We start from the raw sequence: 23,568 nt of genomic DNA, 5'->3' as shown, positions 1-23,568 counted from the left end.
CTAAACTAACACTGTAACTACTGTGAACTGAGATAGAACCAAGTTTTCAAATCTCCAGAGAAGTCGCTAAGTGGGGGGTGGAGAGTCGGCTCCATGAAGGCAGAATTCTGAAATCACTGAACAAGAGAAGCCTGGAGGCACGAGAGAGAACATGCTGCAGTCTTCAGCCTCAGGAACTGCTGGTGCTTTGGGTATCTGGTTGTAGCCATGCTACATGCTAATGGTACTTTTTTCACTCTAATTTTTCTAAAATCCTCTATTTACCAAAACTGGTTTCAGAAAAAGTTTTTAGGCTGGCCTTATGGGCCACCTCAGGCCAGAACTTGAGAGGCTAAGACAAGACTATTATCTCAAGTTTGATCCCAGCCTGGGCTAGAGTGCCACCAAGTTTCAAGAAGAGGAGAGCTGGGTGGCAGTGGGGATGCAGGGGACTGGACTCAGGACCTTGCAAAGGCTAAATATACACCCTAACAAATGAGTGGCACCCCTACCTTGGCAAGAAAGTTCTCAAGCAACAGAATGACAGTTCTCGAGTACCGACCAGGGCCAGCTGGTGCGGCTCAGCAGCAGCTCAGCGATCTAGGCGGCTTTGGTTTCCACTCCAGCACCCTGTACCAGGGCAACTCAGAGAAAACAGAACATCACAAACAAGAACAGAAAATGAAAGGGCTGGGCAGCTGCCTGGCGCTTGCCTAGGACTCAGAAGCCCTGGGTTCTGAAGCTGCCGTGGGCACACACCTGTTTAGCACAGGAGAGGCTGAGGCAGGGGGTCAGAACTTGGGTCTCCACAGCCAGGGGAAAAAAGAGAACTTTGCGTTAGTTGTGTCAAACACCGGGGTGGGGTGGGGTGGGGTGTATGTCTCCTTACCGAGTCCTCTAGCTTACTCTTTGAATTAGAGTCCGGGTTGGCCTTAAACTGCTCCCAAGTGGCAGAGAAATTAAGATATGTGCCACCACACCCACTTTTTACTGTTTACCCCAAAACAAGTTCTCAGGCAGCCTAAACCAGCTTCAAAATCCAGTAGCAAAAGCTGACCTTTAGCACCGGGTTCTCAGGCCGCCTCTCTAGTCTCAGGTCTCCCAGGTGTGGACCACCACTCCCGGCCTTACAGCCAAGATCTTTTTCTTGGAAACAGAACCTGGTGATATGACCCTGACTGACCTCCAGCACACAGCACTGCCTCAGCCTCCCCTGGGCTGCGATTACAAGAGTGCCTTACGGCCGGGCGGTGGTGGCGCACGCCTGTAATCCCAGCACTCGGGAGGCAGAGCCAGGTGGATCTCTGTGAGTTCGAGGCCAGCCTGGGCTACCAAGTGAGTTCCAGGAGAGGCACCAAGCTACCCAGAGAAACCCTGTCTCGAAAAACCAAAAAAAAAACAACAACAACAAAAAAAACCAAGAGTGCCTTATACAAGCTGGCTTGATTCAAGTTTAAGGTAAAAGGACAGTGCACAGGAATAGCTTCATGCCATAAAGCATCAATGTCCCATCATGGCGGCAGAGAAGGCCAAGGCAGACATATCCAAAGTTCAATGCAAGCCTAGGTCCTGTTTAAAAAAAAAATAACTAAAAACCAACAAAAAGAACAGTGCTAAGCAAAACTTAACCCACGTCAAGATTTGGGGGTCTGGCTGGGCGGTGGTGGCCCACGCCTTTAATCCCAGCACTTGGGAGGCAGAGCTAGGCGGATCTCTGTGAGTTCGAGGCCAGCCTGGTCTACAGAGTGAGATCCAGGACAGGCAACAAAGATACACAGAGAAACCCTGTCTCGGAAAACCAAAAAAAAAAAAAAAAAAAAAAAAAAAAAAAAAAAAAAAAGGGGCGGGGGAGGGGAGTATGTAGCACAGGTTTGCCTTGGACCTGATGTAATCCTGCTGGGATCACTAGTGTGTGTCAAGCAAGACTTAGCATGCTTAGTCTTACCCTTTCTTGGGTGCTATTGAACCAACATGCCCTGTACACAGCTGCTTTCGGTGCTAGGAATCAAACTCAGGACCTTGTGTGTGTGTACGGACAGCAATCGAACACATTCCCAACAAATGGTACTTTTCTTTCCCTTTTCTATCTGTGAAATGTGTGTGAACAGGACTCAAGGTAGAAGAGGGCATCAGATTTCCAGGAGCTGAAGTTACTTAGGTGACTTTTGAGTTGCCTTACATGGAAGCTGGGAATTGAACTTCGGCCCTCTGGAAGATCAGTTAGTGCTCCCAAATTTCAGACCCACCTCTGCAGCCCCGCCACTGCCCCTTTAGAGAGTATTTTACTATGCAGCCTATGTTGGCCTTGAATTCCAGCAGTACTCCTGCCAAGTGACAGGCTGGGCTACAGGCATGAGCCACTACGCCAGGCACAAAGCAGTTTTATAATAGTTACTGCCAGGCAGCAGCGGTGGTGGAGGTCCAGGTGTGCGGGAGACCAGACCAGGCAATGGTTACTTCATCTGGTAAGGAAACCATGGAAGATGGAGCAGATGTTCAGACAGACAACACTGGGGGGAAGGTGCAGGATGCTGTTTGCATGATTAGCGTTTGGTGTTGGTGGCTGAAAACCAGTTATGCAAACCTCCAATTTGCACATTTCCATGGTGATTCGGCTCCTTTCAAGGTATTTGACAACAAAGACAGGATAAGTTCTTCAAACTGGCTGATTCTCACCTCCTTCTTGGAAGGAGGGGCACCGACAGATGCGAAGAACTACTAAAACCTCAGGTGATTAATCTTGTTCATCTCAAAAGGGTGTGTGTGTGGTAGAGTCCTTTGTGAACCCTTTCACATTAAAAACAAACGAACAACACAACACCCGATGATCAAACAGGGCTGGTGAGACGGCTCGTTGTGTAAGGGCCCTTGTCCTTAGCCAAGCCCAGTTTGATCCCCAGCTCCCAGTAGGAGAACCTTGACTTCCAAGTTGAACTGACCTCAGATAAAATTGTTTTCATGTACACCGATACGTGGTAACTCACAAGGTAAGCGAGTTTCTGATTTGTGCATTAACAAGGACTGGTGGGCAATGCCTGCAGCTCAGCTGGAAGAGGGTCTGTGTAACATGCACCAGGTCCTGGGCTCAACTGCTCAACTCCTCCAGCACTCAGACTGGGCCCAGAGCTGCATAACTAAGACCCCTGTGTATGTGTGTGGCTCAGTGAAGCGCCAGCCTACTACACACAGGTCCTGGGTTTGACTCCCAGCACTTGGGGAGTTGGGGGGAGGAAAGCTCCTTTGTCCAAGTACACTTCCTGCAGGGGCAGGTTGGGATAACACACCTCAAGGAAGGCATACACCCATCATCTCAGCTAAAGCAGAGGGCCATCAGAGGTGGAAGCAGGAACATGGAAGTTCAAGGTCAACCTCGGCTAGTGAATTTAAAACAAGAAACCTGTCAACAAGAAAGCCAGGTGTGGTGCTAAGAGATCAGTTTAAGACAGTCCAGCCTGGGCTATTTTGAGACTGTCTCAAAGGAAACTAAAAAGCATTCTCCTCCACCACGCAAAGAAGTGCAGAACTAGTTTAAGCTGTAATACATTAAACACAAGTCTTCAAATTTACATTGCAAGTACTCTATTCCTTCGCTATTAACTTTTGCTTTTAGTTCACTTACATGTGTTTGCTCAGCTGACTTCCCTAGAGAGACTTGCATAAGGGGGAAGGCGATAAGAAAAGACCCATACCACACCTTACTTTGGAGAAGAAAAAAAAAAGGTTTATTTTTTTTTCCTCAGGAGAAGAAACAGAAGTTTAGGGAAACACGTTTTTTACAACCCACATTAACTTGCAGTTGGTCCTAACCCTTTCGGGAACAGATGCTGGAAATGCTGCTTCTACCAGAATGAAGGTGTTCGCCACCCCAGGTAGATTGTACATGGATGCTTGAAGACTGTTATGGTTTTTTCCCTGAGAGAAGTGTAAGACAAACAGAATTTGCTGAGAGCCATCTTTCCAAGCAGGCCCTCCCTCTTCCCTTTGGAGGATGTGTCTCAACTCTTCAGCTAGTCAGCACTCAGACCTCGTGCCTCTCTTCTCCCTCTAAAGAAATCCCTTTTCTCAACCACTTGAGCTCTCCAAGTCTTCAGGGCCCTGGAGCTAAAATACCTACTAAGATCCTGTCTGCATAAACACAAACTTCCACGACTGAATATGGGGGGGCTACTCTTTTAGTCACCTTAACCTGTAGGGTTAATCAAACTACATAAAGTGCTTTTAAGTCCAAGACATAAACATAAATAAGCAATTTATAACCAAGGATAAATACACAGGTACAAACAGCTCCAGCAAGATGACCTATGGCTGAGATGGACGGCAGGGCACTTCCTCCCCATTACATTCTTAGTCATCTGATTCATGCCTATTTTTATCTGCAGTCCTGACTAAAGGTCACATTCTGGGACTGAAGCTTCCAAATGACCCTAGCTCAAACAAACACCTTCAGCTTACCAGTGGCTTCTAGGTAACTGAGGCTTAACAGAACCACCTTTCTCTACCTTTCAGTGAGCAGATTCCCACCAGGAGCAAACTGCAGCTAAAGCTATGACTCTGGACGCTTTTCTCGACAACAGAAGCAACAGTGGAGAAGACGCCAATCCAAGAAAAGGGGGTTTCACCCCCAAGGCTGTCACTGCTGTCACAGGAAGTCACTACCCTAAGGAGACAAACTTCTGCCGACGCTGATGGGAGGGAGGGAGGGAGATCACTTAGGTTCCTAGTTGGGGGGTGAGGGTGGGGGTTCAGGGAGGCAATGTAGACCTCGATTATATCTGTAGAGGGCCCAGGGAGAGCATAACAAGCCCGTATGTGAAGAAAGGAAAGGAAGTACAGGTTAACTCATTAACAGGTGGAGCATCAGACAGACCAGTACAGAAATTCAAAACAAGGCTTGGCAATCATTAGTAGAAAAGAAATACATACTTGTTTTATTGACACCACCAGGCTTCAACTTGTGTTAAACAAGTAAACCCCGTGAATAGCACCATGGTTATGAGTCTAGCCTGTGTTCCCAAACCACTTTACAATTTTAGCACGTCAAATGGGGGTCGAATGTCTTACCTCTATCTGTGATACAAAATCAGACTGGAAAACGAAGCCTGCATAGTTATGAATCTGATTTGTTCCACTACAACCAGTCCACACACACAACTGGTTCTGGATACACTCTAGAACTGATCACGACAAAGTTTTAAAAAGCTGTAAGAAATAGATTTCTAACTAGAGAAGTTGCAAATTTCAAAAGGGTATGGAAAAACTAAATCCAAGACTTCCCTCTTTTTATATTCAAAGAAATAGACTTTCTGTAAAAATATATACAATTTTTACAGACAAATACATTTTTTATAAGTTGTTTTTCTTAAAAATTGAGGCTTCTCAGTCTTGTAACTAATTAGCGGACCTTGAGTCAAGTACTTTTGGCCGTAACTAGGCTGATAAACTTAGTCATCCAAACCAAGCCCGAGCAGACAGGCCTCGTGTCCTGAGCACTTGGGCCGTCAAGGAGTGCACCTGGGGAAGCTCCCCCGAGCGGCTCCCTTCACATCCTCCTACAGTACTGTGGCTTCTAGTCACAGCTGGTCACTTGTAGCTTAAATCCATTTCTCACAGGTCACCGCCATTGTTAGTGCTTCTCTTTCAACACTACAGGAGAGTGGTGGATTCTGCACATTTATTGAGCTCTATGACTAGCCTGACTGGCCACTCTTCTAGACAAGGAATCAAGAGTCTGTCCATCTACCCACTTTCGTTCAATCTACAAGTCCTCCTCCACGGCCTCCAAAGTCTGCTGAGTGAAAACTGCTTCTTTCAGACAGTACTCTTCCACAAGGAGCACTTTCCCATGTATTTATTCTTGTTAGTCACAATCCTGCAGCCACTTGCTTTCTTTCTGGCTACGTTGCTAGAGTGGAACTCCTGGATTGTTAAAGCGGGCAGCTTCAAGTCCAACTTCATAAATACACTTGTTTTCACAGAAGCGTGTAGTTTGGTGGCTGGAGTTAAGAGTCACCTACTGCACTCACAAGGCTATCTGATTAGGTATGCCAGACCAGCCCCTACTCCAGCAACACCCGCAAAGGCCAGCAGCACATTTCTGATGCCGCCTTCTAGGTCCTGTACGTGGAAGAACTCCACAAACCCATCCTAGAAAACAAAAAGAAACACATTTTTCAAGTATGGGTTTCTGCCGTTGTAATACTAAATACAGAGAAAGGGTGAATTAAAATATCCCCCAAACAATGGTGAACCAATTATTATATACTCCTGGGACGCAAGAGACATTTCTGGAGATCTTTTCGGTGAGTAACCACTCAGAATATCCTAACTCACAGCAACTGCGCTGCAATCCGAACAAAAGAATTTTGAGGGCCCCATAACATGGCAGAAGACAGAAAGAAATCCTGACCGCTCTTCAGATCCCTCTGTAGCACTCTCCCGTGGGTCAGTGTTTCCTAATGAGGTCCAGTACACCTCACACCCAGAGCTCTTTGGGTACTAAACTTCTGAAATTCGGGCTCTACCCCGTGTCCATTTGATTAAAATGAGGGGCCCACTGGGAATGAAATTCAGTCATCACAGGTGACTCTTACTTCTTCACGGTTTGAATCCACTGCTCTGAAGATTATCCAACTGAATTAGAAGAACCACCTACAGAATACAAGACCTTTTGGTACAATTCAAGACCGTCGTATCACTTTTTCTCTGGACCTATCACTTACAACGTCCAACATCAAGCAACCAGAGATACATAAATTAGATCTGGAGCCGGGGGGCACTCTGTAAAAACCTTTAGCTGTGTCCACCTTCACAAAATCCTGCACCCCACTTCTACTCCACGGCCCCTTTAAACCACAAGGCACACTTACCCAGCCTCTTTGTTTGACAAGCCAGTCCCGTTTTGTCCTTACAAGAACATCTGTGATACTTTCCGCTAACGGTTCGATGCAGCTCTCCTGGTTTATGCTCTTCAAGTGTTTGGCCACATAGGCACCAAAAGAAATAAGAGTCACAATCCTGCCCCAGTTTGTTACGCCATCTTTGAAAACATGGACCATCACTCGAGAAAAAGATTTCACATCGTCTTCGTTTTTAATGTCCAGTTTCCGAAGCATGCCTGAGAAGAAGAAGAAAAGCATGCAACCTCATGGCCTTTTGTCCTTTGTCTGCAGCTGGGGGGGGGGGGGGGCACGACCCCCTCGCCCACCCACGCCGAGGGGCCTCGGCTTCTCCGGGCTGCGGAGCACTCAGGCGGACCCCACGCCGCCGCCACTGACATCCCACCCTTTCCGGCTTTTGAACCCAACTGCCAGATGGGCGGAAACAATGACTCACGGCCAGAACATTCTGGTCGCCGAGCCAGGCTGGCTCGCTGGCTCTCCTTCCCCGCACGGCCCGCCCCGCCCCGGGCGCCGACTTACCCTGGAAGGCCGTCTCGTGGTTGCGCTGCACCCCGTCGCCCACGCGCCGCAGGGTCTCCAGCGCCCTCCGGCCCGCCGCGCCCGCCTCGCCCAGCGGCTTCGTGTCCTTGGCGCCGGCCGCCTGCTCCCGCAGGTAGCGCGAGATGATCTCCAGCGACTGGCGGTACAGCTCGTCGTCCTCGTCCTCCTCCTCCTCCTCGGCCGGCGGCGGCGTGGAGGGCAGCGAGCCGGCGGCGCCCGAGCTCTTGGCCGCCTCGCTCACGCGCTCCAGCAGGGGCAGCACGGCCGGGCGCTTGCCGAGCGCCTCCGGCTCGCAGCCGTCCAGCTCCTCCTCGGGAGACATGATGGCGGCGGCGGCGGCGGCGGCGGCGGCGGCGGCCGGCGCGGCCGTCTCGTCGGGCGGCACGGCCAGGAGGCCCGGCGAGCGCAGCAGCCGCCGCTCGGCCGCCGCGGCCACGTCGGGGTCCTCGGCGCCCACGGGCGGCGGCCGCGCCACCCCCCGCGCGCCGGGCAGCAGGGCCGCCTCCCCTCCCCCCTCGCGCCGGGCCTTGGCCTCCTCGGCCGTCAGGCGCGCCCCGGCCGGAGAGCCGCCGCCCGCGCCGAGGCTGGCGCCGCCGCAGTACAGGTTCAGGCCGATCACCGCGTTTCTCCGCAGGCCGAACATGGTGGGACGCCGCAGGCCGAGCGATCGAGCGCCTGGCAGGCCGCGACTCCCGACTCGAGGCGGGCGGAAGTCAGGAGTGGGACAGGCGGTAACCGGCCGCCGCCTTAGGGCCGCTCTGACGCAAGCAGGGGCTTCCCGTACAAGGGAAAGGGGCGTGACTTCCGGAGCGCGGCGCCCCACGCCGCGGCGGCTCTTCCGCCGCCGGTTACATAACGGCGGGGCGGGCGGCGCGCGGGCCTTTACGACCGGGACGCCTCTCGCCCCCCGCCCCCGCCCCCCGGCCGAACGCCGGGCCTCCCTGCTCGGGGGCGCCGTTTGTGACGGGGTGTCCCCGAACTCCCTGTGGAGCTCAGGCTGGCCCTAACATTAGGTAGTCCTGCCTTAGCCCTTCTCGTGCCGGCACCAGGCTTGCCCTACCCGCCTCGTTGTTACACCATACCACTTAAAACTTTGTGTGTGTGGTTGTGTTCCTCCATGTGGGTGCTGGGAGTCGAACCCGAGTCCTCTGGAAGAGCAGCCGGGGCTCTCAACCGCCCAGGCGTCTCTCCACACCACTCGTAACCATTGATTCACTTAGAAATTAAGGAAAGGGGGAGGGTTTCCAAAATAAGAGTAAATCGGAGCACACTGTTGGAGACCTGGGTCATTTTTCTATGTTTTAAATGAGGACGCTTCATAGGCCACTATTGCAGTTATTTCTGTGGAGCCTGTGAAAAGGTTCAACTGGCGAAAGGCTTCTGCCACTGAAACCCAAACCTGAAGACCTGAGTTCGGCACCTGGAACCCACCTAAGGGTGGAAGGAGCGAGCCAGCTTCTCAGAGTTGTCCAATGGCTGCCACAAAGCCCAGCTCCTCACTCCCCCAAATGATAAAGTCTAAAAATGTCATTTATGGTGGCTGGGCCTGTAGCTCAGTTGGTAGAGTGCTTGCCCGGCCCTGGGGAGGTAGAGGCAGGAAACCCAGAAGATCATCCTTGGCTACATAATGAGCCTGCAGTCTAAAAACAGCCATTTATGATGGCTAAGGGTAGAGCTCAGTTGGTAGAGCGCTTGCCTACCCGTGTGGAAGTCCTGGGTTGATCCCCAGCACCTCATAAAAAGGTGGGGATCTCCGTTTGAGGCAAACCGGGTGTGCTTAACTTGACACCAGCTAGAGTTATCTGAAAGGAGGGAACCTCAATTGAGCAAATGCCGCCATAAGATCCAGCTGTAAGGCATTTTCTTACTTAGTGATGGATGGGGGGAGGGCTCAGCCCATTGTGGGTGGCGCCATCCCTAGGCTGGTGGTCCTGGGTTCTATAAGAAAGCAGGCTGAACAAGCCAGAAAGCAGGGCCTCTCTATGGTCTCTGCATCAGCTCCTCCAGGCTTCTGGTGTGTTCAATAAACACTGACGTAGACAAACCGTTCCCTCCCCAAGCTGCTTTTTGATCATGGTGTTTCAGTCACAGCAATAGAAACCCTAGGACACCTGATCTACATAGCAAGTTCCAAGCCAGCCAGAGTTACATCGTGAGACCCTGTCTCAAACAAACAAACAAACAAACAAACAAACAAAATCGCAGGCTGGGAATATGACTGAATTGGTGGAGTGCTTGTCTAACATTAAACCCTGGGTTCAAAACTCTGTAAAGTGGCTGCACACCCTTAATTTCAGAACTTGTGAGGCACAAAAATTAAGACTAGAGATGGCCAGTGAGTAAAGGCAGCTGCTGCCAAGCCTGAGGACCTGAGTTCTCCCACTGGATCCACACGGTGAAAGGAGAGAACTGACGCCTGAAAGTTGTCCTCTCACCTCCACACACATTCATTAAATATATAAACATGAAATCACAGTTTATTAAGGAGACACAGAAGCATATGATTGTTTGAAAGCAGGATCTAGAACCCTAGTTTTATAGGATGTGGCAGGGAGTGTGGAGAGAAGCATCTTGTAATTGTAGTGACTAAGGAATATTTCTGTATTTTCTGGTTTTTCGAGACAGGGTTTCTCTGTGTAGTTTTGGTGCCTGTCCTGGATCTCACTCTGTAGACCAGGCTGGCCTCGAACTCACAGAGATCTGCCTGGTTCTGCCTCCCAAGTGCTGGGATTAAAGGTATGTGCCACCGCCTGGCCTGTAAGAAACTTTTAGTCATGCACAACAACTAACCACAATGTGAAATGGGTATACAGGAGGCATCAACTAACCACAATGTGAAATGGGTATACAGGAGGCATCAACTAACCACAATGTGAAATGGGTATACAGGAGGCATCAACTAACCACAATGTGAAATGGGTATACAGGAGGCATCAACTAACCACAATGTGAAATGGGTATACAGGAGGCATCAACTAACCACAATGTGAAATGGGTATACAGGAGGCAACAACTAACCACAATGTGAAATGGGTATACAGGAGGCATCAACTAACCACAATGTGAAATGGGTATACAGGAGGCAACAACTAACCACAGTGTGATTGGGGTATACAGGAGGCATAAACAATTTCAATGATGGAATTAGAGACATTCATTTGGGCTAGGTGACCTGAAGGAAAGCCTTATGGAAGAGAGTTTGCCCAGGTTGGCCTCCAAGTGGAGGCCATCTCCCTGCCTCAGTCTGCTACACTCTGGGATGATACGAGCTGCCACACTCAGCCTGAACTTAATATATATTTATTATTTTCAATGATGTGTATGTGCACATGTGTGCAGGTGCATTTGGAAGTGAGCTGTTACAGGGGTTTGTGAGCCATCAAACTTAGGTGCTGGGAACTGAACCTGGGTCCCCTGGAAGAACAGTATGCTGGCTTAACCCCTAAGTCATCTCAACAGCCCCCCTTTAAAGTTTTTTGAGACAGGGTCACATGTAGCCTAGGCTGGCCTCAAACTTGCCTTGTAGCTGAGGATAACCTTGAGCTAATTAATCCTCCTGCTTCTGCCTCCAAGGCTGCACCACAGGACTTGTAGGCAGCTGGGAAATACGACACTAGATACCATAGTTAGTGTATGCTCTAGTTCAGTTTCATTACTTAATTGTGGGGTTGAGATGAATGGGCAGAAGGGACCAGAGGCAAAGGAATAAGTGAGGATTCCGCTGCAGTACAGTAGTCAAATAATAATGTTCTGGAGGGCCGTGGTGGCACACACCTGTAAGCCAGCATTCTGAAGACAGGATTCCGAATCCAAATGGAGCCTAAGATACACAGAAAGGCTCTGTCTCTCAGAAACCAAACCAAAACAAAAACAAATGCTTGTGCTAGGAGGGGTGACTTATACCTGTAATCCCAGCACTTAACAGGCGAGACAGGAAGATCAGGAGTCAAAGGTCATCTTCTTATTACATAATGACTCTGAGGCCAGCCTGGGCTACATGAGATCCTGTCTCAAACACCAAAATAACTGTACAAATTAAAAACCGAACAAAATCAGAAAGAAGGAGAAAGGGGCAGGAACCTCTAATGAGAGGAAGATGTGGAAAGATACATTTAGAAACACTGGAAGATGGTTTGGGGTCAAAGTGCTGCCAGCAGGCTTGAGGGTGTGAGTCTGACCCCGGGGACCCCTGGGACAAGGAGAGGACTGAGTCCCTCAGGTTGTCCTCTGGCCTTCACAGGGTACCATGTCATATAGCTCCCACAGGAAAGAAATACTGTGGATTACAGATGTGGACTACTGTGCCTGGCATGTTTTATTTTGGTTTTTCAAGACAAGGTTTCTCTGTGTAACAGTCCTGGCTGTCCCGGAACTTGCTTTGTAGCCCAGGCTGGCCTCAAATTCACGAAGATCCACCTACCTCTGCCTCCTGAGTGCTGGGATTAAAGGCGTGCGCCACCACTGCTGGCTTTATTTTATTTTTTATGGATTCTCACTTTTTAAAAATTAACCTTTTGAGGCAGGCAGTGGTCGTGCACACCTTTAATTGCAGCACTTGGAAGGCAGAGCCAGGAGGATCTCTTAGTTTGAAACCAGCCTGGTCTACAGAGTGAGTTCAAGGACAGCTAGAATTACATAGAGAAACCCTGTCGAAAGAAAGAGAGAGAGAGAGAGAGAGAGAGAGAGAGAGAGAGAGAGAGAGAGAGAGAAAGGAAAGAAAAGAAAAGAAAGAGAGAGAGAGAGAGAAAGAAAGAAAGAAAGAAAGAAAGAAAGAAAGAAAGAAAAAAAAGAAAGAAAGATTAACTTTTTGGACAACATACAAAGAGATGGTCTCCACTGTGACACTTCCACACATATATGTATTGTATTTCTTCTTTTTAAAACATTTTAATTTTATGTGTACGGATGTTCTGTCTATATGCGTGTATGTGTACTATGTCGATGTCTGGTGCCCATGGAGGCCAGAAGCAGACAACAGATCCCCTGGAACTGGTGTGAGCTTCCACGTGGGTACTGGGAATGGAACCCAGGTCCTCTGGAAGAGCAGACAGTGTTCTTAACCACCGAGCCCTCTCAACAGCCCATTATTATATTTACCCCTCCCCCATTCCTCCTGTTCTACCTTTGCTGGTCCCCTTTACCTGACTCCAGATAGTCCCGTCCAGCTTTCTTGTTTGGGTTTTTGAGACAAGGTCTCATAAAATGCCTAGACTGGTCTTGAATCCACATTATAGATGAAGGAAACCTTGAACTTGCCATCATCTTGTCTCAGCTCTATAGTAGTTGGGCTCACAGGCCTGCAGCACCCAGGCCTGGCTCCCACGGAATTCAAACAAGATGGGCCGGGGTAGAAATCACATTAGGGCAATTTTAATGTGTTAAGACTTTAAGTGTGTAGCCAGGCACAGCAGTACACACTTGTAATCCCAGTTCTTGGGAGGTGGAGGCAGGGGGATCGGGAGTCTAACTAAGGTCATCTTCAGCTACATAGCAAATTTAAAGTCAGCCTGTTTAAAAAAAAAAAAAAAAAGATTAGGCTCTCAGGAGGCAGGGGCAGGTGGCGGTCAGTAAGTTCAAGGCCAGCCTGGTCTAAAAGGTCTGAGTGCAGGTACATGTCCTTACAAGACAGTGATGGACAGCATCACTTGGCCTGCTCAGGTCACAGCTGGACCACACTTGGCCGGCACATCGACACGCTTGGGTGTCTAGAGATGAGTGAAAGTGGCGCATGTTTCCACTTGGTCTGGAGTAGCTGCAGGGAGAGCTTTATCGAGTTGAGAGAAGTGCTCCTTCAACCCCTGAAGGTAGAGTGAGTAGTTAAGATGCTGGTGGTGGTGTGAGGAAATGATCACCTGACATGGATGCTGTGGGAAGATTCACTGAGATCCACAGCATTCATGACTTCCAGGCTGCCGTGGACTGTGTCCTCCAGCTCTCCTGGCCGTGGGAAGCTCAGGGCCATTGATCAAGGCTATTTTCAAGCAGGACTTGAGTAAATGAATTTTTTTTAAAGAGCTAGAACATTCCAGAACGTTCCTGAAGAGATCTTCAGCAAGCTTGCTGACATCCTTGAAGAAAGGCACATTACTTCACTGTTTCTTCCATGGATGTCGCACAGAACATCGTGCAGACCTTCTGGGCATGCCTGTGGAAGCCTCCAGACGAAGTGAGCTGCCTCGGGTAAATGACGTCACTATCCAGTAGGAGTCTGTTTTCAGTTCCCTAGGCTTTAGCCATGTTTGACAAGTCCTAACTCCCTAAAATGCCTGTCTTTTGAGCTGTTGTATTTTGGGGGCAGGTATGAACCAATAGGTACCTTGGCATACTGTTAAATAAAAGGAATAATCCCAGTTTCATGGGAAGCAAATACAAAGAATAGACAGTCCAGGAAAAACTGTGGGGATGCTGGTCAGCTAGAAATCTCCTCATAAAGCTGTCTTCCTCGGGGAAAGAGTCTGACTGAGGAGGGGCTCCGAGCAGATGTCCTTCAAGGCTCTGACTAACTAGGAATGCTCTAAGGGCTGATGCAGTGATACCCTAGGAATCAAGCTCTAGCGTTGTCCCCCGGCTCTGTGGACTTCATCCTGGTGGCAGAGGACTCTCTCCTCAGACATGTACACTCTGACACAGGCCCTCCACCTTTTCACCCGGCCTTGTGGTAGGGTTGGCACTGCACTCCCTCTGCAGCCGAGGATGGCTTTTGACTTCCAGATTCCCTTAGGCTCGTGCTTACTTGGCGAACACTCTACCAAGTGAGGTGCAGTCCCAGACTCTCATTTTTTTTTTTTTTTTTTTTTTGGTTTTTCGAGACAGGGTTTCTCTGTGTAGCTTTGCGCCTTTCCTGGGACTCACTTGGTAGCCCAGGCTGGCCTCGAACTCACAGAAATCCGCCTGCCACTGCCTCCCGAGTGCTGGGATTAAAGGCGTGCGCCACCACCGCCCGGCCCAGACTCTCATTTTTGTTACCCAAAGCTCGGGTGCTATTCAGCCTTTTGAATTTCTCATACCATTAGTCTTCTAGAAAGTCTTAGGCATTATTCTGTGCTTCTCCTAGGGATTAGATATGACTCCCAGAATGCTCGCAGTTCTTGTTGTCTCTGAAGGGAGCTTGTGTGTGTGTGTCTGTGTGTGCGCGCGCATGATGGAGGTGGAGCCCAAAGATTTAAACATGCTAGGCAAGAGCTCTACCTCTAAGCTCTGTTTTGTTTTGTTTTCAGTTAGGGTCTGGCTGTTGTGTAGCACAGGCTGGCCCTGAATCCTTTGCCTTGGTCTCACAAGAGTCAGCATTACAGGCTTGTAACACAAGACCCAAGCTTGGTGGCTTGTCTATAATCTCAGCACTCAGCAGGCTGGAGCAAGAGAATCATGGAGCGAACGTTCAAGGCCAGCCTGGGCTACACTGTGACTGTGAGTTCCATGCCAGCCTGGACGCAGAATGAGATGCTGTCTCAGAGAAAAAACAAAAAGGAAGTTACTTCTTCTACCCCTGAAATGGATGAAAGGGCTCAGGAGTTATGGAACTAGTTCTTTCTTTTTTTTTTAAGATTGATTTATTTATTTTATGTATATGAGTGCTCTATCTGTATGTATGCCTTTATGCCAGAGAAGAGCATCAGATCCCACTAGAGATAGTCGTGAGCCACCATATAGGTGCTGGGAATTGAACTCAGCACCTCTGGAAAAGCAGCCAGTGCTCTTAACCACTGAGCCATCTCTCCAGCCTCATGAAACTAGTCCTTGACAATGTCTTAAAAAAATCTTCATTGCTGTTAGTGTTTCCCACTTGAATTCATATCTGCATGTCTTGGTACCACAGCGGAAACAGCCAGCTTTTAACTTTTACAAGCTTATTACACCATGTATAAATGTATGGGGGCTGTGCACAGAGGAGAACTTGCGGACCGTGGTTCTCCATGTCTACCATGTGGGTCCCAGGGCTCAAACCCAGGTTGTTAGTCTTGGCAGCAAGCGCTTGTACATGCTAAGCCACCCCACTGGCTCCTGGTGAACACTTTACATGTAAAACACAGTCTCCCTTATCAAGTCTACCTCCCATCCTTCCCTGTTCCTTCCCTGTTCCCTGTCTGGTGTCCATATGCTTTACAGGCCAAGTCATACACTAGTCATCAAATTGAAGAAGAGAAAATCTTACCTACTTCTGGGTTGGTTAAGACTGTCATCTGGGAGAGGGGTGCTGGAGAGCTGCCTCAGCGGTTAAGAGCTCTGGCTGCTCTTCCAGAGGACCTGGGTTCAATTCCCAGCACCCACATGGTGGCTCACACATCTGTCTGTAACTCCAGTTCCAGGGGATCCAACACCCTCACACAGACATACATGTAAGCAAAAACATCAATGCACATAAAATAAAAATAAATAAATAAAAAGACTGTCACCTGGGATTATGAACTACAAGGGCTGGGCGGAGGTGCAGTTCACCAGGTGGTGTGCTCACTTAGCATCCAGGAAGCCCTGGGTTTGACCTGTAGTATTCCAGAGATGAGGCATGGAAGCTTATGCCTGTAATCCCAGGACTGGTGAGGTGGAGACACCAGGTTCAGAAGCTCCAGTTCATCCAGTGTATGACCAGCTTGGCCTACGTGGGACCCTGTCAAACAGGGACAAACATCCCTGCTCACCCCACCCCCCAAAGAAAGAGACTACAAAAGTGTCTGACTTTCTAAACCCTTCTATAGATGTCACACAGATCCTGCATGCTGTGCACGCAGCCGGCCTCCTGATAGGGTTTGTGCAGTGCAAAGGCCAAAACCCAGCAGAATGCTGCTCCCTTCGGCCTCTTCCACAGGCAGGCAAGTATGATATGATATTATGACTATTTTCAGACAAGATCATTTAGCCCGAACTGGCCTTGAATTCACTATGTAGCTCAGGATGTCCCCATATTAGTCTCTTTTATTTACGTGTGTGTGTGTGTGTGTGTGTGTGTGTGTGTGTGTGTGTGTGTAGGAGTGAGTGAGTGCACCACTGACTGTGTGTGCTCAGAGGACGCCCTCTGGGAGTCCTCATTCCACCCTGTGGGTCCTGGGGATTGAACTCACATCCTCAGACTTGGCAGCAAGTGCCTCTGCGTGCTAAGAGATCTTGCTGCCTGGACCTTGAATTTATGATCCTTTGCCTCTACCTCTGAGGGTTGGGACTGCAGGGATAACACCATGTCCAGGTAACTGATGTTTTTGTTTTTTAGCCAAAGCTGAAGCAAACTTTAGTAAATAGTGCCCAGGATGATGGACACTGGCCAGGCCCATCTGGATTCCCAGAGAATGGCTGTGAATTACATTCATCAAAGGCTTCCAAAGTCAAAACCGCTGTCAGGGAAGGCTTCCTACTTCCCTAACGGTTGCTTTGTGAGTCAGGGCCTCACTGTGTAGCCCTGGCTGGACTGGAACTCCCTTTGTGGTCTCCAACTCACAGAGATCCTCCTGCCTCTGCCTCTGGAGTGCTGAGATTAAAAGTGTGCATCACAACTATTGGCTAATTAATGGGTTTTTTTTGGTTTGTTTTTGTTTTTTAATACAACAAAACAAAACAGGGTTCACTATATAGTCTTGGTTGGCCTGAGGCTTGCTATGCAGACTGCCTGCCTCTGTGGTGCTGGGATTAAAGGTGCCACCATAGCTAGCCCAAGGTTTTTTGAGACAGAGATGAGGTGTGTGCCACCACCCCAGCTTCCAAATGTTGTTTTTTAATTAGCATGCAAAGTAATGGGTTTGTTGTTTCCACAGATGTATTTCATTATACTTCGCTGTCCCTCATCTCGCTCCCCCGGACCCCCAGTAATTCTGCTGAAACTATGAGTTCCCAAAGGAAAAGAGGTGCTTCAGATCAGAGCCAGCAAGTTGGGAACCAGCACTGGGAAGCAGGATTGCAAAGCATTAAAATGTGAATAAAAGCTGGGCGGTGGTGGCAGAGCACACCTCTAATCCCGGCACTCGGGAGGCAGAGGCCAGCCTGGGCTACAGAGCGAGATCTAGGACAGCCAGTGCTAAATAGAGAAACTGTCTCAAAAAAAACCACACACACACAAAAAAAACCCAAAAACAAAACAACAACAAAAAAAGTGAGATGAGACAGAAAAATAGCAAATTAAGAGGGGAAAAATTAAGTCCAAGCAAAAAACAAAACTGCTCTTCAGCCTGGTGCATGTTTCAGTGCGTATTTAGACAAGTTTCTATAGCAACCATCTGTTTCCTGTCTTCCTATGACTACACAGCTTGAATTGCTTAAGTGTGGCCAAGGACCTAAATAAGGCTAGGGCAAGTGCATGGTCCCCGAGTCGAGGAAGACGTGCCAGAAAACTGGTGTTTGCTCCTCAGGAGAGCCTACATTTGTGCTCCCCGCCTGCCTCACTTTCTTCTGGCCTTTCTTCCTCTCTTAACCCTCAAGCTTAGCCTTCATTAACACACCTTGCAGGAGCCCTGCATGGTGGCGCGCACCTTTAATCCTAGTACTTGGGAGACAGGGCAGGTGGATCTTTGTGAGTCTGAGGCTTGCCAGGGCTTCAAAGTGAGATCCTGTCTCAACAACAACAAAACAAAACAAAAATCGTGCTGGGCACGGTGACACATCGTCTCAAAAAGAAAGAAAAAGATATATACATATATATCTCCATATTGGTCTATCCTTACTGCCTCTCGTGGTAAGAGAGGGACTTTTTTGTTTGTTTTGTGTTTATTTTGAGACAGGGTCTCTCTACAAAGCCCTGGCTGTCCTGGAACTGGCTCTGTAGACCAGGCTGGCCTCGAACTAACAGAGATCTTCCTGCCTCTGCCTCAGCCTTAGAGTGCTGGGATTAAAGGAGTGTGCCACCACCACCACAGCAAGGGCTTTGTTTTTAATTTGCTGGTTGTGAGGATCAAACCCAAGGCCTCAGGAAGACACCCTTTCATTCTTTGTCTTTTTTGGGGGGTTGGGGGGAGGGAGTGGGGAGATGGGTCTCATGTAGTCTAAGCAGCCTTGAACTTCTCCTGGTCATCCTTCTTCTGTGTCCTGAGAGCGGGGCTCACAGGCCGGCTCCTGGCTTAAGCAAGCACTGTTTGCTGACCTATGACCTACGTACCCCAGCCCAGAAGGGACTCAAACCCTGATCTCGATTTATAGCATTCACAGGTAAGCTAAGCTTTGCAAATATTTTGTGTTATTTTTACCAATTATGTAAACTTTTATCCAATTGGGGGATCCCCGTCATGAGCAAGAGGAAGGGCAGAAACTGCGGCTTCCCATTTTCACCCCAGGTGCCACTTTCGAGGCCACCCACTGAGGGGAGGGAGAGGGGAGACTTCCATCTTACTGTTTTCCTCTGTAAGGATGTTTGTCTGGAAGTGTGTGCCACAGCAGCCAGAGAAGGGCACTGTGTCCCCTGGGACTAGAGCCACAGATGAGCTGCCACGTGGGCGCTGGGGATTAACCCCTGATCCTCTAGCAGAGCAGTCAGTGCTCTGGACCAGGACGGTATTTCCGAAGCCTCAGGACATTCCCATCTGATGGTGTGGTAGCCCCTGGGGAAGTGGGAAGAGAGGGGGCCCAGAGCAGGGGGAAGACCAGGCTCCCCTCCACAAGCCAGCATGGGAGTTCTCACAGGCCGACTCCCAGGGGCATTTGACAATGCTTGGTAAGTTTTGTGGTTCTCTCCTGTCTTGAGATAGGCTCTTGTCCTGTAGCCCTGGCCGGCTTGGTACTATAGTAGCCCAGGCTAACCTCAAACTCAGCAATCCTCCTGCCTCTGCCTCCAGAGTACTGAGGTTACAGGTGTGAGCTGTCACACTTGGCTAGTAATGTTAGTAAACACCTTGAAAGGCACAGGGCAGTCCTCAGAACAAAAGCTCCTCAAAAGACTGTCAACCCCCAGCTGGGCTCAGTAAGGGATGCTCCCTGTGTGGTATCTCTTCTTTCTCCCCCTCTTTTTCTCTTTTTTCCCCTGTCTTTTTTTTTTTTTTTTTAAAACAGGACCCCTAAGCTGACCTTGTGATCCTCCTGCTACAGCATTTTGAGTAGTGTGTAGTTTAGTTCTAATAAAATAGTCCACACTGGAGCCTGGGGTACAGCGTGTGGTCAAGTGAGGAATTCCAGAGTCAGTTCCCAACACAAAACAATAATCGAATGGGGTCCACCTTTGCCTTGGATCCACTCACTCAGAGCTGGGGTGCAGTGGTGGACATCTGCGATTCTAGCACCTGGAAGCTGAGGCAGGAAGGCCACTGCAAGGCCAGGGCAAGATCCTGTCCCAAAAACAAAAAATCAGTCAGTCAGTCAGGGGTGGAGAGCTAACTCAGTGGTTAAGAGTACTTCCTGCTCTACCCAGAGGACTTGAGTTTGGTTCGAAGCATGGACGTCTGGTGTCTCCCAACCACCTGCAACTCAAGCTCATGGGATCCGATACCCTCTGCTGGCCTCCAAGGGCACCTGCACTTATGTGCACATCCCTCAACACAGATACACATACATACACATGATTAAAATAATAAAAATCTTTTTAAAAAGTCGGCTGTTGTAGGGGAGAGGCTCTGGTTAGGAGGAGCTACGTGACGGGCCATGCAGCCTCGAAAGTGGAGTGATGTCCTAACCTTGTTTACATCATCTGTAGTGACCACACAGAAACCGATCTCTAGTGCCCTCCTAGTTCCCAAATTCTCAAAACCCTGTACTTTTGACATTCCCTTTTCTCTCTTTTATTTTATTAGGCAGAGTCTAAATAGTTCAAGCAGGCCTAGAACTCACAATGTAGGTAAATTTCTGAGTTCGGAGATTATAGTCATGCACCCCCCCCCCCCCCCAGTGTATACAGTTGCATTTAGGGCTTTCTGTATGCTACGGAGGCACTTTACCAACTGAGACCCAGCCTCCGCACTCCCTAGCTGTGGTACTGAACCTCGGGACTCGTGCACGCCAGGCAAGCACTGTCACTGAGCCCCCCGGAGCTCCCCCTCTGCCCTCCCCTCCCTTCCCCTCCCCTGTGCTCCTCTCAGATCTCACTGTGGTGCCAGGGCAGACCTCACAGTGGGTTCCAGTCATCCCCCTGCCTCCGGCTTCTAAGAAACTGCCCCTACAGACATGTTCCACCACACCCATCATGGGTATTTCTTGTAAGTTTGGGTCAATTGAAGAGGAAGTGACTCAGAAATCCAATAGAGGAAGCTGGACAATGACTCAGATTTTCCTAATCATAAAAAGCATTTTGACATGACCCTTAATGTCAAGTAAGACTCATGACAATTGAGTATCGCCAGGACTTTCCTTTACGCAGCTGAGTTAGTATTCACATGGGGTGACTTTAGTTACAGCTTGTCTCAGCCAAAAAAAAAAAAAAACAAAAAAACCTCCCTCCTAGGTCTGCTGATGTTTGAATTCTCTTCCTCTCCAGGGTTTCATGTAGCCCAGGCTGGCTTCAGACTCCCTGTAGCCAAGGATGGCTCTTGAGATTCCTGCTCACACCTCCCAAGTGCTGGATTACAGGTGTGCAGTACTACGCCCCACTCCGATGTTTGAAGTCCTGTAGGTCAACTTAGCTCAGGGTAAGGTCACCTCCGTCCAGCTTGGAGGCTGGAGCCTCTTCAAGCCTGAAGCTTGAAGCCTCTGGGACTGACCATGGTGGAGGGAGGGAACCGACGCCCTCCCACATACACATAGCTGCATGCACACACACAGCTGCGTGCGCACACACAGACACACACACACAAACACAGACACAGACATGCACCATAAATGTAATAGAGTTTTGTTGTAGGGGCTGGAGACGTGGCTCAGCTGTTAAGAACACTCGCTGCTCTTCCAGAGGACACAATCCCAGTTCCCAGCACATCTGTCAGGTAACTCAGAACAGCCTGTACCTGGCCCTCTTCTGGCTTTGGAGGGCATCAGCATGCACATGAATGTGCCCCCTCCACACAAACAAACGCATAAAGATGAAAAGTAATTTTAAAAGTAAATGCTATTTTGAAAATAATGCATGCTGTCTAGTGATGCATAGACATGGTCCTCCCAGCATTCAGGAGGCTGAGGCGGGAGAACAGGAAGTTCCAGGCCAGCCTGAGCTAATATTGAAATTTTGTTTCAAATACACAAAAGGATGCTGAGTGTGTGATCCAAGGAGGGATCCAGGAATGAGTTGAGAAAAATTGATGTAGTATGTAAATTCTATTCATCTCGGTCTTTCCCAGCTAAATCTTCATCTTCTAATAAAATCTAATAGGTTAGATTTTAATAAATTTAATAGATTTAATGATAATCTAATAGAGGCTGCGACTCTAGCTGGCCTAGCATGCACAAGCCCTGCGTTTGTGTCCAAGTACCGTATATACTTGGTATGGTGCTACACACCTGTAATCCTAGCCCTTGAGAAGCAGAGGCAGGTGGATCAGACGTTTAAGGTTATCCTGGCTACATAGTGAGTTCTAGGCCAGACAAGAATACATGAGACCCTGCCTCAAAAAAAAAAAAAAAAAAAGTCCAATTTTTTCTACTTTTAAAATGATTAGCAAAAAAAAAAAAAAAAAAAGATTAGCACAGAGAAACCTGTCTCAAAAAAAAATAAGAAAATAAAATGATTAGCATAGATTCATTGCACAGAACACTGGGTTTCATTATGGGATTTCCATATATGTATGTTATGCATGTACTTTGCACACATTTCCCCCTCCTCTCTACTGCTGGCCCCTTCCTCTTCTCCAATAGTTCCCTTCTAATTTCACATCAAGTATGCGTGTGTGGTTTAGATTTTGATTACGAGAGAAAATGTAATATTTGTATTTCTTGGCATGCTTATGGCTGAATCGACTCTACTATATGTATATACACTCTATTTTTCTTTTTTCTTTTTCTTTTTTTTTTTTTTTCCCCGAGACAGGGTTTCTCTGTGTAGCTTTGGAGCCTGTCCTGGAACTTGCTCTGTAGCCCAGGCTGGCCTCAAACTCACAGAGATCCGCCTGGCTCTGCCTCCCGAGTGCTGGGATTAAAGGCGTGCGCCACCATGCCCGGCTACACTCCGTTCTTTATGCATTCATCTGGGCTGTTCCCATTCCCTGGCTGTTGTGATTAGTGCAGCAGTACATGGCTGTGCAGGTGTTTGTGGATGCCAGCTTGGAGTGCATGTCAGGAGCACGCAGCTGGACCACACAAACACCCATTCCTATGGACAGTGGATCATCTTTCCGTCTCATGCTCCCAGGAGGAACCCAGAATCCAGTCTTGCTTGGAAGGCGAGTGCTGTAGCGCCATGATTGACAGCCAGCATCCTTCTCGGGGAGCTCACACTTTTGTCAAAGGTGAGCGAGTGACATGTGGCATTTCCACAGCGACATGTGGCATTTCCACAACTAGCGCCATTTGTTTAGACCCTGGGGCCATGTGGAAGTCTACTGTTTGCAAGATCAGAAACAGTTATTTATGGGCCTTTAGGTCTTTTTAAAAAACATATTTTTATTAGCATTAGCATATTCAGGCTTTTGGGGAAGAAAGTCAACAGCCGTACCCAGCCGTGACCTTTGTGGACTGCAATGAAGACAAGTGTGGCAAGGTGGGCACGACAGCGGCCTGAGTGTCACGGGGTAACCAACCCACCGCTTTCTGACTGGACCGAAGGCCTCCTTCACACGAGGAACTCGGGGTAACCAACCCACCGCTTTCTGACTGGACCGAAGGCCTCCTTCACACGAGGAACTCGGGGTAACCAACCCACCGCTTTCTGACTGGACCGAAGGCCTCCTTCACACGAGGAACTCGGGCCTGGTACTGTAAACATGGCCCAGAACGCATGCCCCAGGGTGAACGCAGGACTGTTCTTTTGCTAAATGGACACAGTGTCAAACTGCTCTTCCGAGTCCTGTCTTTAACCCACAGGTAAGTGCAGCTCTCAAGCTCCCCGGAGACCTCTGGGTGCTGGATGGTGGTTAACACACCAACTCACAAGGGGCCCAAGTGTAGGCAGTAAGTGACTGTGGAGTTACCAGCCACAAATGGGACATCTACATCACACCCCCTTCCCAAGGCTTAGGGGAAGAGTGTACGAGTCACAGGTCGGGGAGGACCAGAGCAGAATGCTCTCCTGTGGACAGGCCCGCTGCACTCACGGACGCACAGCAGACATGCTTGCCTTCATAAGGTCAAGCCAGTTAATAACCCGGCAAGGAGTGGGAAGGGG

The 23,568-nt window shown here is 49.0% G+C and overlaps 1 protein-coding gene across 3 annotated transcripts; it reads right to left on the bottom strand.

Annotated features, from left to right (window-relative positions):
- Window positions 1-4,880: 4,880 nt before the first annotated feature.
- Window positions 4,881-8,321, bottom strand: Mcl1 (MCL1 apoptosis regulator, BCL2 family member). 3 transcript variants are annotated; one of them, XM_059264883.1, is made up of 4 exons: window positions 7,398-8,318; window positions 6,846-7,093; window positions 6,570-6,627; window positions 6,008-6,123 (listed from the first exon to the last, which is right to left on the bottom strand). In XM_059264883.1, the coding sequence occupies exons 1-3, from the start codon at window positions 8,059-8,061 to the stop codon at window positions 6,574-6,576; spliced, it is 966 nt and encodes a 321-aa protein (XP_059120866.1). In that variant the 5' UTR covers window positions 8,062-8,318; the 3' UTR covers window positions 6,008-6,123; window positions 6,570-6,573. The 3 variants fall into 3 exon arrangements, with proteins under 3 accessions (XP_059120865.1, XP_059120868.1, XP_059120866.1); XM_059264882.1 differs by lacking the exon at window positions 6,570-6,627 and having other exon boundaries at window positions 4,881-6,123; window positions 7,398-8,314; XM_059264885.1 differs by lacking the exons at window positions 6,570-6,627; window positions 6,846-7,093 and having other exon boundaries at window positions 4,881-6,123; window positions 7,398-8,321.
- Window positions 8,322-23,568: the final 15,247 nt, after the last annotated feature.

The sequence above is a fragment of the Peromyscus eremicus genome, chromosome 6, assembly GCF_949786415.1.
Source record: "Peromyscus eremicus chromosome 6, PerEre_H2_v1, whole genome shotgun sequence".
Taxonomy (NCBI): domain Eukaryota; kingdom Metazoa; phylum Chordata; class Mammalia; order Rodentia; family Cricetidae; genus Peromyscus; species Peromyscus eremicus.
The sequence above is the reverse complement of the archived record's forward strand: the minus strand, read 5'-3'. Positions and strand labels throughout refer to the sequence as shown.